This window comes from Salvelinus alpinus, chromosome 26, assembly GCF_045679555.1.
Source record: "Salvelinus alpinus chromosome 26, SLU_Salpinus.1, whole genome shotgun sequence".
Classification (NCBI taxonomy): domain Eukaryota; kingdom Metazoa; phylum Chordata; class Actinopteri; order Salmoniformes; family Salmonidae; genus Salvelinus; species Salvelinus alpinus.
The window spans coordinates 13289210-13306935 of record NC_092111.1 but is presented as its reverse complement, the minus strand read 5'-3'; the positions used below and the strand labels follow the sequence as shown (position 1 = coordinate 13306935).

General features: G+C 44.2%; 2 protein-coding genes across 2 annotated transcripts; both read left to right on the top strand.

Moving 5' to 3' along the window:
- The first annotated feature begins 1196 nt into the window (after positions 1 to 1196).
- LOC139555409 (uncharacterized) lies at positions 1197 to 12765 on the top strand. The gene is made up of 9 exons (XM_071369158.1): positions 1197 to 1256; positions 5207 to 5269; positions 5449 to 5610; positions 5931 to 6020; positions 6227 to 6345; positions 6515 to 6665; positions 6793 to 6849; positions 11824 to 12301; positions 12680 to 12765. Exons 1-9 carry the CDS (start codon positions 1197 to 1199, stop codon positions 12763 to 12765), a joined length of 1266 nt encoding a protein of 421 aa, XP_071225259.1.
- LOC139554732 (uncharacterized) lies at positions 12290 to 17515 on the top strand. The gene is made up of 3 exons (XM_071367809.1): positions 12290 to 16478; positions 16623 to 16698; positions 16819 to 17515. The coding sequence occupies exons 1-3, from the start codon at positions 13017 to 13019 to the stop codon at positions 16923 to 16925; spliced, it is 3645 nt and encodes a 1214-aa protein (XP_071223910.1). The 5' UTR covers positions 12290 to 13016; the 3' UTR covers positions 16926 to 17515.
- The last annotated feature ends 211 nt before the right edge of the window (positions 17516 to 17726 follow it).

The window sequence follows — 17726 nt, the reverse complement described above, 5'->3', positions numbered from 1 at the left end:
TCTCAGAGCTGAGGTCATTTTTGGGCTCCGTCAGCACCAACCATTGGAGAGCACCTTGCTCCTAAGGTGCTCTCCAATGGTTGGTGCTGACACGAGTATGTCGTCCATGAAGCACACAACGTTGTCTATACCGTCCAAGATCTGATCCATTGTGTGTTGGAATATCGCTGGAGCTGTCGAGATTCCATAGGCCAAGCGATTGAATCTGAATAGCCCCTTGTGTGTATTGATGGTCAGATACTGTTCTGACTCCGGATCCAGCTTCAGTTGCTGATAAGCGAATGCCAGGTCCAGCTTACTGAAAACCTTCCCACCAGCTAGAGTGGCAAACAGATCTTCAGCGTTTGGTAGTGGATATTCCTCTGGTAGTATGCAGCGATTTACTGTGACCTTGTAGTCACCGCACATTCTGACGGTCTTGTCTTTCTTTGGGACTACAACAATCGGAGCGGCCCAGTCGCTCCTCGCTACTTTCGTGATTATGTTATTCTTCTGTAGGCGGTCCAGTTCCTTCTCTACTGCTTCCTTAAGAGCATAGGGAACTGGACGTGGTTTGTGAAAGATAGGCTTGGTTCCTTCTTGCACTCTGACTTTTGCTGTGAAGTCTTGTATTTCGCCGTAGCCATCTTTGAAAAGTTCTTTGTGCTTCTCCAGCATGTTAGTGAGTGTAGCTTGACTCACTGGTTTGTCCTTTCTCAGACTGAAGATTTCTCCCCAGTTCAACTTGATCTTTTGTAGCCAGTTTCTGCCTAGCAAGGCTGATTTTTCTCCTTTAACAATGACAAGCGGTAGCGTCCACTCCTTCCCCTCATACCGGACTGGTACCTGGATCTGCCCTAACACAGGAATAGTGTCACCAGTGTATGAAGAAAGGCGGATGGACGCTGGCTGAAGAGGGCACTCTTTCAGTTTTTCTTTGTAGAGTCTCTCTGGAACCAGAGATACAGACGCTCCGGTGTCCAGCTGCATTTTTACCGGTTTTCCCGCTAACTCCATGGTGAGATAGATTCCATCTTTTTGTTGTTGAGCTGTGGACAGTACTTTGTGCGCTCTTGCTGTGCGTTTTGAGGCTTTACACACTTTCTGTAAATGTCCAACCTTTCCACAATTGTGGCACTTTACATTTTGGAATCGACATTCACTGTGCTGATGATTATCTCCCCCACATCTGTAGCAACTTGGCTTAGACCTTTGAGATGTCGGCTGCTTTGTTCTTGTGTAACCTTGAGGACGGGACTGAGAAAAGTGTGACTTTTGTGAGCCTTTTTCACCACGTGCATCACTGACCTTATGAACACCTTTCTGACGTTCTGCATATCCCGATAGCTCAATAGTATCCCTGTGGGCAAGCTCGAGTCCAAGTGCGATATCACAGGCTTTCCGAAAGGTCAGGTCCTTCTCTGACAGAAGCCTTCTGTGATATGCTTCACCTGTGAGACCACATACAAACTTGTCTCGAAGAGCATCATCAAGAAATTGTGCAAACTCACATGTACTTGCCAGCCTTTTCAAAGCAAGGATGTAGTCTGCCACGGTTTCCCCTTGACTCTGGTGACGTTGGTAAAATCTGAAACGTTCTGCAATGAGAATTGGCTTAGGCTTGAAATGCCTTGAAAGAGTTTCAGTCAGTTCTGCATAGTTCAACTCCACTGCTTTTATTGGTTCAATGAGACCTTTCAGCAATCCATACTCAGTTGGACCCAAAACACTGAGAAATACGTCTGCTTTCTTTTCATCTTTGATTTCATTTGCAGCCAGCCAACGCTCAAAACGCTCCAAATAGGAATCAAAATCCTCTTTTGTAGCCTCAAACTCCGGTACTCGACTAATGGTTGCCATTTTCACAGTTAATTGTTCAGTTTCCTTATTCCTTGTATTCTTTAATTTTCATCTAATTCTTCACTTCAGAAGTTTCTGCAATTACTTCGTTCACTGCACTCATTTGTAATAATGTACACACCGTGTTACGTTCCTTCTTCCTTTTTTTTTGTTTTCTTTCTTGATAATATTTCTCCACTGAGATCGCCTAATTTCAATGGGTTCAATGACAGTTCTTTTTATTTTACCACCAGAGGGCAGTGTCGCTACTCTGGACTCCAATAGTCTTGCTACTTGGCAGCTCCTGAACACTGTATCTGCTAGCAGTGCTTAGCCGTTTTTTACTGGCGAAAGAAAATAAAAAATAACTGACGAATTACATAATTATTTTGAGTTTCATTACTCACGCAACATTCTTCCCTTCAAGCAATGTCCGTTAAAGAAGTTGAATCACCTCGTCGCCACTGTAATATTTGTGTTGTGGAGAAATGACCAGGCAGGAGACGGGAGTACAGTTAGTTTTCGTTTAGTCAAAACCTCTCCTGCTCTACAGTTCTCCCGGGCACACTCGTGCGCATGTGCATTTCCTATTAGGTGTAGTAACGTACACTGTCGTAATACATCACTGCTTAGTAACAGCATAGTAACTAATATAAACAGATGTAGATCCCAGATACTACACCCTCCTCAACCGTAACAACACGGTCCACGTTCTCCACGGTGGCCGGTTCATCCTCACCGACGCCGTAATACTTGTTATAAAAGTAGACTGCCGAACCCGTCGCGATCACCAGGCCAGCTGCACACAGAAGCGGCCGCTCGCGGATCAATCTCAGCGTGGTCGCTTTCAAAAAACTACTGAACGTAGGCTTACTCATTATCACCCTTCATACTGCAGTGTTTTGACCGAGTTCAAGACCATATGACACTTTCTTAGAATGAAAGGGTTTTATAGGGAACCATTAATACGTCAAATTACTCCATACGTCATGGTTGGCAATGTCACAATGGGATGAACATGTTTACCAAACTGATTAAAAAACCCTTAACAGTGACATCAATTAAATTGCATTTTGGGGATGATTTGGGAGTTTATAAAATTGTGAACTATGAACCATGGTTTAGAGAGCAGTGGGAGTAGAGCAGTTTAGCACTGGTGGGTCCCCAGTTTTGAGGATCAGCGGGGTGGAAATGTTGTTTCCTCACCACCTGGGGGTGGCCCGTCAGAGAGTCCAGGACCCAGTTACACTGGGCGGGTCGAGACCCAGGGTCTCGAGCTTAATGACGAGTTTGGAGGGTACTATGGTGTTAAATTGCTGAGCTGTAATCGATTAACAGCGTTCTTACATAGGTATTCCTCTTGTCCAGATGGGTTAGGGCAGTGTGCAGTGTGATTGCGATTGCGTCGTCTGTGGACCTATTGGGGTGGTAAGCAAATTGGAGTGGGTCTCTGGTGTCAGGTAGGGTGGAGGTGATATGATCCTTGACTAGTCTCTCGAAGCACTTCATGATGACGGAAGTAAGTGCTACGGAGCGATAGTCATTTAGCTCAGTTACCTTATCTTTCTTGGGAACAGGAAAAATGGTGGCCCTCTTGAAGCATGTGGGAACAGCAGACTGGGATAGTGATTGATTGAATATGTCCGTAAACACACCAGACAGCTGGTCTGCGCATGCTCTGAGGACGCGGCCAGGGATGCCATCTGGACTGGCAGCCTTGCGAGGGTTAACACGTTTAAATGTTTTACTCACATTATATGGCTAATAGATTGACGTTAGTATCAATTGCAGATCTCTTATGAGAGCAGGTAGCATTGTTAGTCTATGCTAGCGTTAGCTAGCTAATTAATTTTGATGTCAGATCTACTTAGCTAGCTAGTTCTTACCAGTGTCTGGATATCGGCGTTTCAGAGCAAGTTCAACCATCATTTTCCCCCGGGAATGCTGTGCCATGGTGTTGTATCCCTAGATTAGCAATGTATGTGTGTGTAGCTGTCAGTCAGTGTCATACAGGTTCGATTGCATCACTATCAGAATAAAATGATATGATACCAAGGTAAAACGCAGTAACTGCAGCAAAGGGCAGGTTGAAACCAAGCTAAAAAGCACTAAGTTCAGTTACTGCCATTTACCTTGGTTTCACAGTAACCTTTTGCAGTTACTGCTAATACGGCCCCCATTTTCTCCAAAACACAATACAATAGAGGCAGGAAACGTGTCCACTGACTCGCCAGACATGACCCTATGTGAACCAAGGTCCTCTACTCCACCAATTAATTCACACACAAAACGGTCAACCGAATCGTTTTAGTCATCTCTCCTCCTTCCAGGCTTTTTCTTCTCTTGATTTTATATTGCGATTGGCAACTTTCATAAATTAGGTGCGTTACCGCCACTGACCTCGTTCGTTTTTCAGTCACCCACATGGGTATAACCAATGAGGAGATGGTACGTGGGTACCTGCTTCTATAAACCAATGAGGAGATGGGAGAGGCAGGACTTGCAGTGCGATCTGCATCAGAAATAGAACGGACTTCTATTTTAGCCCTTTGCTATGCAGACGCTCGTTGGCGTGCCCAAGCAGTGTGGGTGCAATAATTGAATAATATAGATTTCTCAAATTCATTTGGTGTAGTCAGCCTGTTAGTCGTGATAATGCTTTAAATCCATCACTGCAAATAACTTGACAGTTTCGAAATCGAATACATGTGGATCACATTTTAGGGTTGAGGTATGATTCTGTGGAAGGCTTGGCAACAGACTGCACCTGTTGCATTTATCTCCATGCTTTGCCTGGCAAAAACAGAGGAGCCTACTTTCATATCATCCATATAAAATACAGTTTAGCAATCTGCTACGGATGCATCTTTGCCAAAACAATAGATTACCTGGTGATTTCCCTGATCATTTTCATATTTCAGATCCAATGCAGCCATTTTTATATACATATCACTTCATTTCTGGGTAACAGTTAAGTACCTTATTGTCGATTGTTTTCAATTAAAATGCGTGCAAAAATAGAATAAAAATGTGCGTTGGCTTAGCATAAGAGCAATGTTCGTTCAAGCATAGTAAGTGGGCAGGAGGACACGAGACAGGAATGCTGTAGTATCGGATGGATAAAAGTTCTGTGTGATAAACATGTAGGGGTACTTAAAATAAATAAACATGTAGAGCCGCACAGCTCGTTGGAGCTCAGATGCAAAAATAGTTTATATCCAACGTTTCGACAGACAAGCTGTCTTCGTCAGGGTATAAACTGTAGGGGTACCCATGAGATCAGGAGATCAGAAGTGTGGAATTATTGCAAACCAAGTGACAGGGATGGGGTCTACTATCAAAACTCCACGTCTAAAAAGTTTTGTCATGATTGTCTCTGTCTTTGTAGGGGTTACAGGAAGCCCCAGAGAGGACATTACCTGTATTCTTCAGAGGAAAACTGGGGGAGAAGGTTAGTGTGATAGTATGACATTCCAAATGATCTGAGATCCTCAATTTCTTTCAAATGAAATGTTACCTAATTATATATTTTTAATGACTTCCTTCCCATTTCCAGTCCTAATTCCACAACCATTCCCACTGTAGTATCCATTGCCCTGACATTGAGGTTTGTTAAAACACAATCCACAGCTCCATCAGGAGACCCCCGGGTTTGACCTGTTGGACCCCAACATGAGAGTCATGGATGTTAGTTATAACTGCCTCCACGACAAACACCTGAAGAGTTTTTTCCGCCATCCGGAAAGGAAGAAGCGGCTGGTGAAGCAAGGCCTCATCACCTCAAATGAGAAGGCATGGCAAACCTCCTTTTTCTTTCCAAAATCTTAAAGTGACACTTATATGGAACTGAGAAAATTGGACAGGTGTAAGCAATATGATGGCTAGGTGAAATGTTTGCCATTTTGCTTAGTTTACACAAATCCAAATCTACAAGTGCATAAGGTCATTGTTAGTGCAGGTTGTAAAAGAGAATGTGTTCTTAATGTCTTACCTGGTTAAATAAAGGCAAAATCAATCAATATTGGGGTAGAGGTTAGAGGTAGATTTGGGATTGGGTGTTTGTACACATGAACTTCCTCTAAAAATGCTCTTTTGTGGCTCCTCCCTTTCAGGTGCTGTGTACGTGTAAAGAGTACAATCGCTACAGTAGCTACATCAAGTCAGTTCAGTTGCTGTGGGAGAAGCAGTGCTGTGCCCAGCAGGTTAGAGTGGTCTACTTTCTAGATGCACAATTATAAAAACACAAAAGCTATATTGTAAGACACACCTTTCCATGCGTTTTATTTCAACTGTGTATGTAACTTGCTGTCGCTCATGGATGGGGAAAGGGTTTTCTGATCACGTGACAACACCAGGAAAAACTTGTGGAAGGCAAGGGTGCAAATGAATCTCTCTCTCTCTCTGTCAGAAAAATCTTTTGAAGCAGTTCCTAGTCTTGCAGCAGCAAGGGGAGGTTCCTTCCCACATCTCACTGACGGATATTAGAGAATGGCTCATTGCCAAGGGTAGAAACTACTTCAAGAACACGTGAGTGTTATTAGAATCTTTTACCCAAATTTGTTAAAAAAACATAAGCAAAGGTGTGGAATCACGTTGACCTCCTATCTAGCAATAACTTAAGAAATAGATATGGTGGACAGTTTGAGTTGTAGGAAAATTAAGGTAAATCATGTTTGATGTTCCCTTGTATGTGAAGGTTTCAGAGTGAAATGGAAGAGGGGAAGAACCTTCACTTGGCTGAACTGGCTTGGGATGTGAAACGACGCCGCAGGCTTGAGGAGCTGGAAAGAGAAGTGTGCAGGGAGCTGCGCCTGGAGCGCCGAATCCGCTGGTCGGTGATTGGACAGGTAAGGATGGAACAGCGGCACTCCTAGGGCTGATATCAACTCATAGTTGTTTAAGCAGCAGTAGGACCTCAGTGTTTCTGTTGGTATCTTCATCCATTTGCCTCTCTCTCTCACCCGTCTCTCTTAGCCTGGTAGCCAGATGGGAGATTGGAGACCCCTGGGCATGGAGACACACACACCTCTGGTAATGGACTCTCCCTTCAAACACTCCACCTCCTCGATGGACACTCTTTCCAGTCAGATCTCGACTAAGAACCTCGAGGTTGCTAGGCTACATACTGCCAGACCACGTTATGCCAGACCACCAACTGAAAGACCTAGCAGTGACTCTGATCACTCTGGAACCTTGTCGACTGTGACGACCTGCTCACCACATTCAGCTAGCCACGTCAGTGGTAGGTCATTTTGGTCATGAACATGTTCCCAGCTTTCACTCTTTGGGGGCTGTAGACATATTACTGCTTCCCTGTCTCCCATCTCCTGGGAAATCCATATCCAAGTACAGTTGCAAGAAAAAGTATGTGAACCCTTTGGAATTACCTGGACTTCTGTGTAAATTGGTCATAAAATGTTATCTGATCTTCATCTAAGTCACAACAATAGACAAACACAGTCTGCTTAAACTAATAACACACAAATAATTTTACTTTTTCATGTCTTTATTGAACACACCGTGTAAACATTTACAGTGCAGGGTGGAAAAAGTACACTCAGCAAAAAAATAAACCTCCCTTTTTTAGGACCCTGTCATTCAAAGATAATTCGTATAAATCCAAATAACTTCACAGATCTTCATTGTAAAGGGTATAAACACTGTTTCCCATGCTTGTTCAATGAACCATAAACAATGAATGAACATGCATTTGTGGAACGGTCGTTAAGACACTAACAGCTTACAGAAGATAGGCAATTAAGGTCACAGTTATGAAAACTTAGGAAACTAAAGAGGCCTTTCTACTGACTCTGAAAAACACCAAAAGAAAAATGTCCAGGGTCCCTGCTCATTTGTGTGAACGTGCCTTAGGCATGCTGCAAGTAGGCATGAGGACTGCAGATGTGGCCAGGGCAATACATTGCAATGTCTGTACTGTGAGACGCCTAAGACAGCGCTACAGGGTGACAGGACGGACAGCTGATCGTCCTCGCAGTGGCAGACCTCGTGTAACAACACCTCCACAGGATTGGTACATCCAAACATCACACCTGCGGGACAGGTACAGGATGGCAACAACAACTGCCCGAGTTACACCAGGAACGCACAATCCCTCCATCAGTGCTCAGACTGTCCGCAATAGGCTGAGAGAGGCTGGACTGAGGGCTTGTAGGCCTGTTGTAAGGAAACCGGCAACAACGTCGCCAATGGGCACAAACCCACCATCGCTGGACCAGACAGGACTGTCAAAAAGTGCTCTTCACTGACGAGTCATGGTTTTGTTTCACCAGGGTTGATGGTCGGATTCGCGTTTATCGTCGAAGGAATGAGCGTTACACCGATGCCTGTACTCTGGAGCGGGATCGATTTGGAGGTGGAGGGTCTGTCATTGCCTTGGGCGGTGTGTCACTGCATTATCGGACTGAGCTTGTTGTTATTCCAGGCAGTGTCAACGCTGTGCGTTACAGGGAAGAAAACCTCCTCCCTCATGTGGTACCCTTCCTGCAGGCTTATCCTGACATGACCCTCCAGCATGACAATGCCACAAGCCATACTGCTCGTCCTGTGCGAGATTTCCTGCAAGACAAGAATGTCCGTGTTCTGCCATGGCCAGCGAAGAGCTCGTATCTCAATCCCATTGAGCACGTCTGGGACCTGTTGGATCGGCGGGTGAGGGCTAGGGCCATCCCCTCCAGAAATGTCCTGGAACTTGCAGGTGCCTTGGTGGAAGAGTGGGGTAACATCTCACAGCAAGAACTGGCAAATCTGGTGCAGTCCATGAGGAGGAGATGCACTGCAGTACTTAATGCAGCTGGTGGCCACACCAGATACTGACTGTTACTTTTGATTTTGAACCCCCCCTTTGTTCAGGGACACATTATTCCATTTCTGTTAGCCACATATTCAGTTTATGTCTCAGTTGTTCAATCTTGTATGCTCATACAATTATTTACACATATATAATTTCATGAAATCAGAAGTACAATACAGCAAATGAAAGATAAACATCTTGTGAATCCAGCCATCATTTCCGATTTTTAAAATGTTTTACAGCAAAAACACTATGTATTCATATTAGCTCACCACAATAGCCAAACACACAACGCCATGTTTTCACCATGTTTCCACCGCATAGGTAGCTTTCACAAAACCCACAAATAGAGATAAAATTAATCACTAACCTTGAACAACTTCATCAGATGACAGTCTTATAACATCATGTTATACAATACATTTATGTTTTGTTCGAAAATGTGCATATTTGAGGTATAAATTGTAGTTTTACATTGCAGCCACCATCACAAATAGCACCAAACAGCCAGAATAATTACAGAGAGCAATGTGAAATACATAAATACTCATCATAAAACATTTATGAAAAATACATGTTGTACAGCAAATGAAAGATACACTGGTCCTTAATGCAACCGCTGTGTTAGATTTTTTAAAATAACTTTAGTACAACATACAGCATGCAATATTGTGAGACAGCGCCCTACAATTCTCCACCTTGTTGGAGCCAACATAAAATACGAAATAACATCATAAATATTGTCTTACTTTTGATGTTCTTCCATCAGAATGTTGTGCAAGGAGTCCTTGTTCCAGAATAAATCGTTGTTGTTTTTTTTAGAATGTCCATTTCTTCTGTCGAATTAGCAACTTTGGCTAGCCATGTGGAGCTCACGTGTCCAAGAAATGTTTGCGCCTGGAACGAAAAATTCCAAAAGTCCCAATAAACGTTGAATAAACTGGTCAAACTCGGTTGAAAAATCCTACTTTATGATGTTTTTCTCATATGTATCCAATAAAATCAGAGCCGGAGCATTTCGTCGTGTAAACCGAACGCATTTCAGAAGACAATGTGAGGTTCCCTTGTGCACAGCTGACTACTGACAAAAGAGCGGACCTGTTACTCCAAAAGCTCTCATTCGGCCTCACATCAAGCTAGACACCCATTCAACCTTCTACTGCCTGTTGACATCTAGTGGAAGGCGTATGAAGTGCATACAGATCCATAAATATAAGCCAGTTGAATAGGCAGGCCCTGACAGAGCCCCTTTTTCAGAATGTTCACTTCCTGTCTGGAAGTTTGCTGCCAAATGAGTTCTGTTTTACTCACAGATATAATTCAAACAGTTTTAGAAACTTCAGAGTGTTTTCTATCCGATAGTAATAATAATATGTATATTGTAGGATCTAGAACAGAGTACGAAGCCGTTTAATTTGGGCACGATTTTTCCCCAAAGTGAAAACAGCGCCCCCCCTATTAAGAAGAAGTTAAGTTTGCTGAAAATAAATTTAGTTGACAGTGAGAGGACGTTTCTTTTTTTGCTGAGTTTATGTGAACCCTTGGTTTTAATAAATGGTTGACCCTACTTTGGCAGCAATAACCTCAACGTTTTCTGTAGTTGCAGATCAGACCTGCGCAACGGTCAGGAGGAATTTTATACCATTCCTCTTTACAAAACTGTTTCAGTTTAGCAATATTCTTGGGATGTCTGGTGTGAACCTCTCTCTTGAGGCCCTGCCACGGCATCTCAATCGGGTTGAGGTCAGTACTCTGACTGGGCCACTACAGAAGGCATATTTTCTTCTGTTGTAGCCATTCTGTTGTTTATTTACTTCGGTGTTTTGGGTCGTTGTCCTGTTGCATCACCCAACATTTCTGTTGAGCTTCAATTGGAGAACAACCTTAAATTCTCCAACAAAATGTCTTGATTAACTTGGCAATACATTTTTCCATTGATGATAGCTAGCTGTCCAGACCCCGAGGCAGCAAAGCAGCTCCAAACCATGATATGATGCTCCCTTCACCATACTTTACAGTTGGGATGAGGTTTTGATATTGGTGTGCTGTGCTTTTGTTTTCTCCACACAGTGTTGTGTGTTCCTTTCAAACAACAAAATTTTAGTTTCATCTCTCCACAGAATATTTTGCCAGTAGCGCTGTGGAACATCCAGATGCTCTTTTGCAAACTTCAAACGTGCAGCAATGTTTTTATTTGGACAGTCGGTGGCTTCTTCCGTGGTGTCCTCCCATAAACACCATTCTTGTTTAGTGTTTTACGTATCGTAGACTCGTCAACAGAGATGTTAGGATGTTCCAGAGATTTCTTTAAGTCTTCAGCTAACACTCTAAGATTCTGCTTAACCTCATTGAGCATTCTGCGCTGTGCTCTTGCAGTCATCTTTGCAGGACGGCCACTCCTAGGGAGAGTAGGAACAGCGCTGAACTTTCTACATTTATCTACAGTTTGTGTAACCGTGGAGTGATGAACATCAAGGCTTTTAGAGATACTTTTGTAACCCTTTCCAGCTTTATGCAAGTCAACAATTCTTAATCTTGGGTCTTCTGAGATCTCTTTTGTTTGAGGCATGGTTCACATCAGACAATGCTTCTTGTGAATAGCAAACTCAAATTTTGTGATTTTTTTTAGGGCAGGCAGCTCTAACCAACATCTCCAATCTCGTCTCAATGATTGTACTCCAGGTTAGCTGACTCCAATTAGCTTTTGGAGAAGTCATTAGCCTCGGGGTTCACATACTTTTTTCAACTTACACTGAATGTTTAAATGATGTATTCAGTAGAGACAAGAGAAATACAATAATGTGTGTGTTATTAGTTTAAGCAGAATGTGTTAATCTGTTGTTGTGACTTAGATGAAGATTAAATCTAATTTTATGACCAATTCATGCAGAAATTCAGATAATTCCAATAGGGTTCATATACTTTGTCTTGCCACTGTATTTGGATGATATGATGTGATATGCGTTTGCCACTTTGGTAAATGTAAAAAGTCTAGATGAGGAAGATGATTAAGTTGCAACAATGGAGACCACACATTTGATATAGAATAATTGCAACAACAAAAAATGAAAGGTATACTTGTTATATTTACTTTAAAAATATTTTGGATATGGATTAACATGTGTTTTGATTTCCAACATACTGTAAATCTTAATCAATTCCGTTGATGTACCTTTCTGTTTTCATTAATACAGATTACTGTTAGGGACTTGCTGCTCATGATTGGGCACATAACTAGCTCAGTATTGGAGGAGGTAAATAGCATCCTGATCCCTGCCTTGGTTGACCTTATAAGGCTGAGAGCTTCAGAAAGTGATGCAGAGAGTATGCTCTCCATCAGCAAAGACACCAACGAAGATTCAACCCAGGGCTCTGTCAGCTGTACCTCCCTACTCTCCAAAGTCAATGTGATCTGTCTCACTCAGAGTCCTGACAGTAAGTCCTCCCCAATCTCTATTGAAGAACCAGTCAAAACTTGTTGTAGCAGCAGTTCTCTGTCCAGTGAGGAACGAGCACACTCTTCCTCCAGTCAGATCTCTACTAAGAACCTCCTGGCTACTTGGCCACGTTCTACCAGGCCCCAATCTGCCAAACCGTCACCTGCTAAACCGTCACCTGCTAAAGGCCCCAATCTGCCAAACCGTCACCTGCTAAACCGTCACCTGCTAAACCGTCACCTGCTAAACCACCATCTGCTAAACCACCACCTACTAAACCACCACCTGCTAAACTACGATCTGCTAAACTACAATCTGCTAAACCACAATCTGCTAAACCACTACTTGCTAAATTACAATCTGCTAAACCACCTACTGCCACTGACTACTCTGGAACCTTATCTGCTGTGGTAGGTCGTGGGCATGTCATCCCTGTCAAACTGACCTTGGCCCCTTTCTCCTCCTTACTCTGCAGCGAAGAGACCAACACCAACCTCCCCTCCAGCAGCCGCCCCTCCTCATGCTCTATCAAGCTTTTAGACAGAAGGAGTGACATTCCTTGCTCCCTGGCTGTGAGCTCTATTTCAACTGTTCCTGGACCTGACTCTAGCAGGAGCCCTAAGCGGGAGAATCAATATGCTACTGAGGTCTCGTCGATCTGCCTCAGCCAAGATAGAAATGGCCAAGGAGGGAGTGTGACACCTCCATCCCCTTTGGATGTTTCCCTCCCCTCCATTATTGAGCGGGCTGGCGGACTTGTATGTTCCGTCATCTCCCAGTCTTTAGCAATTGTGGAGGCGCGGTCAAGTGTGAATGGTGAGAAGGGCTCTCCATCTCCCACCACAGTCTCCCATTCTCCTACAAGGGTGTTTGTCAGCCACTTAAGGAGTAGCCCATTAGGTGAGGACCTTGTAGATTCAACACTTGCGGATGTTATCTCTGTCCTGAAAATGGAGGGAATTTTTTCCTCCTCTCCGACTTTGGACGAGGAGCTGCTTGATCTCTCCTCCAGTTGTTCTTCATCATCCTGCGAAACACTGCAATGTGTGTCTGTTGGCCCTCTTGGCAGTGGGTCGGAGATGTCCTTCAAACTTCTTGGGGGTCGTACTCTGAGTATTGCCACCCCAACGGCCCATGTTATCACAGAGGACTTAGAAGTCTACAGTGATGAGATCATTGACGAAATCCTTATTATAACGAGGACCAAAAAAGATGATGACAGTGGAAGTGACGTCTCTGGTGCATCAACACCATGCAGCACACCAGCATCACAGAGCCGGTCCTCTTCAGCACTGAGGGGAGTGCTTCCCCATGACAGGAGGATACTCAGCACAACACTGCTTGGAATCCAGAACACACTAGACAGTGAGAACCTCTCAGGAGAGTGCTCCATCTCACCACAGGACAATGCCAGAGTCCTGGAGATGATAAAGTTGCTGCAGAGGCGCCTTGATGGGACACCCTCAGAGTCCTCCATCCATATCACAGATGTGGCTTCACCCTTGGGCTTTCCTCTCCCTGTATCTCTCCATGCTGTTCAGTCGTGTGTATTTGCCACTGACAAAGACCTGAAGGCAGAAATAGTGAAGGGAGTCTTTGAAAGCCTGAGATCCCAGTTTATGAGCTACTCCATCAAGCCTGTGAGTAACATCATTACCAGGGCAACAACAAAGATGGCTGCCTCCAAGCAGGTTAGTTTAGAGACACTCCAGGCAGCATCAGCAAAATCATCTGCTGTGGCTCAGAACCTTATTAGTTCGGTTTTATTTCAAGTTGCCAAGGTGTCCTGCTCTGATGACTTAGAGGGTCTGGGTGATCATCTCAGATGCCCCTCAACTTTGACCAGAGTTCTGACACCTTTGACCTCAGAGAAAGCTACACTGACACCTGCTGTTCTGAAGATCAGAAGGGAGATGTGTAAGGAAGTGGCCACTGAACTCCAGAGTTTCTTGATCAAGGAATCCCTTACTGGCACCCAGACACCATCCAATGGACATGCTTGCACTTCTGGTTCTGCCCCAAGGGAAGCTGTGCGGGACATCCTGAGGAAAACCAAAGAGGAGGCTTCCAACAAAAGCCTGAACAATATTTTCTCTGTTAATTTGGATGAGCGGCTCACAGACTCCATTGCAGATGCCTTATATCCAAAGCTGCATGACACATTGGAGTCCAAGAGAGAGCTGCAGGCTTCTTATTACAGCTCCCAGATCAGCTGCAGCCTCAGCCCCTTCGAAGTTGAGAGCAGCCTAGAGCTCCAGGAGTTCACTGACCCACTATCTGAGTCAGTATTGTGTCTCCTGGATAGGACATTTGGAGATAAAGCTCAGAACTTAAAGACAGGCGGGGGTGTTTTACAATATGTCACAGACCCAGCCTATAAAAAGCTTTTGATTGGACCCCACACCAACAATGTCAATGTAGTTGTGCACACGATTGCAGTAGAGGAGTTGCCTGTTGAGGGTTGTATTGCGCAAAGTGAGGCCATTCATGGCCTTCACAAGAAGCAAGAGTTACCTTCCAGCACCAGTGACAGAGGGAATGAGACCCCGAGCCCTACTAATTGCCTGCTGGAGGGTGTAGTGGGCAAACTGATACGGAAGATGCTATTTCAGGGCCTTGACATCCCTGAGTTACCCATGAACGACAGCCGCTCTGAGAGCTTTAAGCCACAGTATGAACTGATTGCGAAGCTTTGTCCTCTGATGGTAAGAACAATCATGGCTACAACCATAGCCAATCAACAACCTACTATTCAAGAAGCAGTGATGTCTTCCGAGAACATCCATGTGAAAGAGCTGTGTGAGGCAGGTATCAAACCTCTCAAAGAGAACCATGTACCCGATGACTCTGAGACGAACATCATGGTCAGAAGGGCTTTGAGTGAAATTGAATCCTGTATGATTGAGACCTCCGCCAACAACTCTCCCAGTCTACATTCCACACCAGAGGTGGTTGTAGACCTGATCACCAAGCTGCTTCATGGGTATGAACTTCACTCAGAGGACTTTGCATCACCTGTGCCATCCCCAACCACCACTCTCTCTGATGTGGCAATGGACATGGTGGTTTCTGTCCTTCGGGACCTGTCCGATTCCCCAGACGTTACCTCCGCATTGGAAATGACCAAGGATCTCAAGACGCCGTACTCCCGCCCCTCAAGTGCAAGGATTGTAAGTGCCCTCTGCAGAGAGCTGGAGGAGCACATGGGCTCTCCTGATGCTCTGAGGCGAGCTTTGAGGCGCGGCAGTGGGGACATGACAACAGCCATTGCGAGTGCAGTCACCAGGGAAGTCAACCGTCTGGGTTCAATCGTACCTAAAGTCTCTGTCCGGCCGCTCTCCTCAGACATCTGCCTAAGGACAGACCAGGACAAGGTCACGGTTAAGAGCCGATGTGGCTCGGCTGAGGTGAAGACATCCCAACCGGTGTATATTATTGTTCACGTAGAGGCGGTGATGGATATCATTGTCCGGCTGCGCGCTCTGATTGTTCCTCGGACCCAGGATAAACTGGCCAGCTGGACCCTAGTTGAGGATGTGACCAACAAGCTGTCCAGTGCTCTGTGGGTGAGGGTGACTAACAGGTGGAGGGAAGCAAATGTCTGCCTGAAGGCAACAGACATCTTTCAGTTGGTGCTGTCTGTGCATAGAAAGTTGATGCAACGCTATGGCACAGAGGAAGCCCTACAGAAGATACTGTGCCACAAGGCACCCAAGCTGCACAAGGACATTGTCTGTCTTGTCACAAACGGAATTATGGATGCACCATCCAAACTTCAAGGCACCAAAAATCTGGAATCTACACTCAACTTGAAAGAATTGACAGCCTTGTTTAATGAAATGACAACCCGTCAATCTTTGAATAAGAAAGCTGAGCAGAGCAGCATCAAGACTGAGATTGAACAGCCGGAGTGGTCCACTGTGGATCAAGTGACATCCGGTTCCAGCAGCTTCATTAGGGAGCTTATATTAGAAGAAGTCCTGATGAAGCTTGTCAAGAAGATATGCCGTATGCCAAAAAGGACCAACAAACATCAGCGCATCCAGATCAGTGATCTGGTGACTGAGCTGATCCGATTGTTCGATGATGAGGTGGCCAAATATCTGATTGAGGAAATGGGAAGCCAGCAAAAAAGTTTCAATTCTAAGATGACATCGAAGCTGGCAGATGCCATCTACACTGACCTTGGGAAGGTCAAGCGTTTGAAACGCTCCTTGAAAATTGACGATTTATTTGAGGATCAGGAGATGCTTTCCTTTGTCTCTGACATTGTTTCCCACAAGCTACTGGCCATCTTGAAACCCTCAGTGCCCAACCCATATGACCACGAGACCTCAGACCTTGAAGACTCATGCAGGGATGATGTGGAGAATGCGGAATCTGAGGGGGTGCATTATGCCACCGGCAGAAAGGTAAGACAAGCTCAGATTACTCTTGAATGGTCATTGGTTGTGCTTTTTGATATCGGCACCAGTAAATATAGTTGTATAATTATAGGAATATGTAAAGGAAGTGAAATTTATGTTTAATTGTGCATCTTTGAATTCTGATCACAGTCCAAGATGAGCATTGTCCTTAAAGACACTACAGACCAGCCAGAGATGTACATTGCTGTGGATTCTCCACCTATGAGTGAGTGTTCCTGGGGGGAAATGTTCTTATGGGACAATTATATATAAAGAAGTAATAAATTATTGTTTTATCAGACAATTGTCCATCTGAAATTCTTACATATTTTCATCTTCTTGCCAGTTAAATTATCCAAGATGAGGAAAGGCATCCGGGGCTTCTTCTGGGGAGTCCAGAAGGCCTGGAAACGCTTGGTCACCTGCAAGTCCTCTGGGTCCTCTGATGGATAGCCTGGATGACGTGCAGCCCATGTCAGTTGCTTTTGCCAGGCTACATCTGAGGAGAACACCACAACTGGCCTCAATACCACATTTTTATTTTTGTTGTTAATTTCTGTTTTTATTTTGAGTCCCCTAATGCTGCTCTATTTGAACCAGGCTGTCAGTGGACTAGCTTACCATTAGTTTATACTCCTTAAGGAAGATCCACTATAGGCTACTCAACACCAAAATTCCATCTGGGTCTTTTGATCCCTTATTAGCTCCCACTCCTGTAACTAGGAATGTGAGCTTCTAAATGTCATTCAGACATCTACAGCTTCTCCTGTGATTAGGAAGATAAGCTAAGAAGCCCAACCAATTTAGATGTGATGCCATCTCCCTATTGTAATCATTGATCCACGTCCATTGCAGCCTCTGAATTTGATGTAGATATTTAGCCTAAATTAAAGAATTACAAGGAGGGTAGGCCGACAGCAGCTTCTACTCTTACGATTAGGAAAGTGGTGCTAAACCTTTTGGGCTTTGAGGAACTATGTATTTTATTTTTCAATCACTTACATACTTTTTAATGGATGTTTTAATAAACCATTTGTATTGCAGATTTTGATTAATATTGTATCTTTCATAATTGTTCATTTTAATTTAGGTATTCATTTGTTGACATGGGACTAAAGCGTAGTTGATACCCTACATACGTACACAAGAAATAACTACAAGCAGCTACACAAAAAACACTCTACACAAGAACGCAGGATCAGCATTTTGTGAAGCGTTCTTGTGTTGCACACGAAGGGTATGAACTAGGCTTAG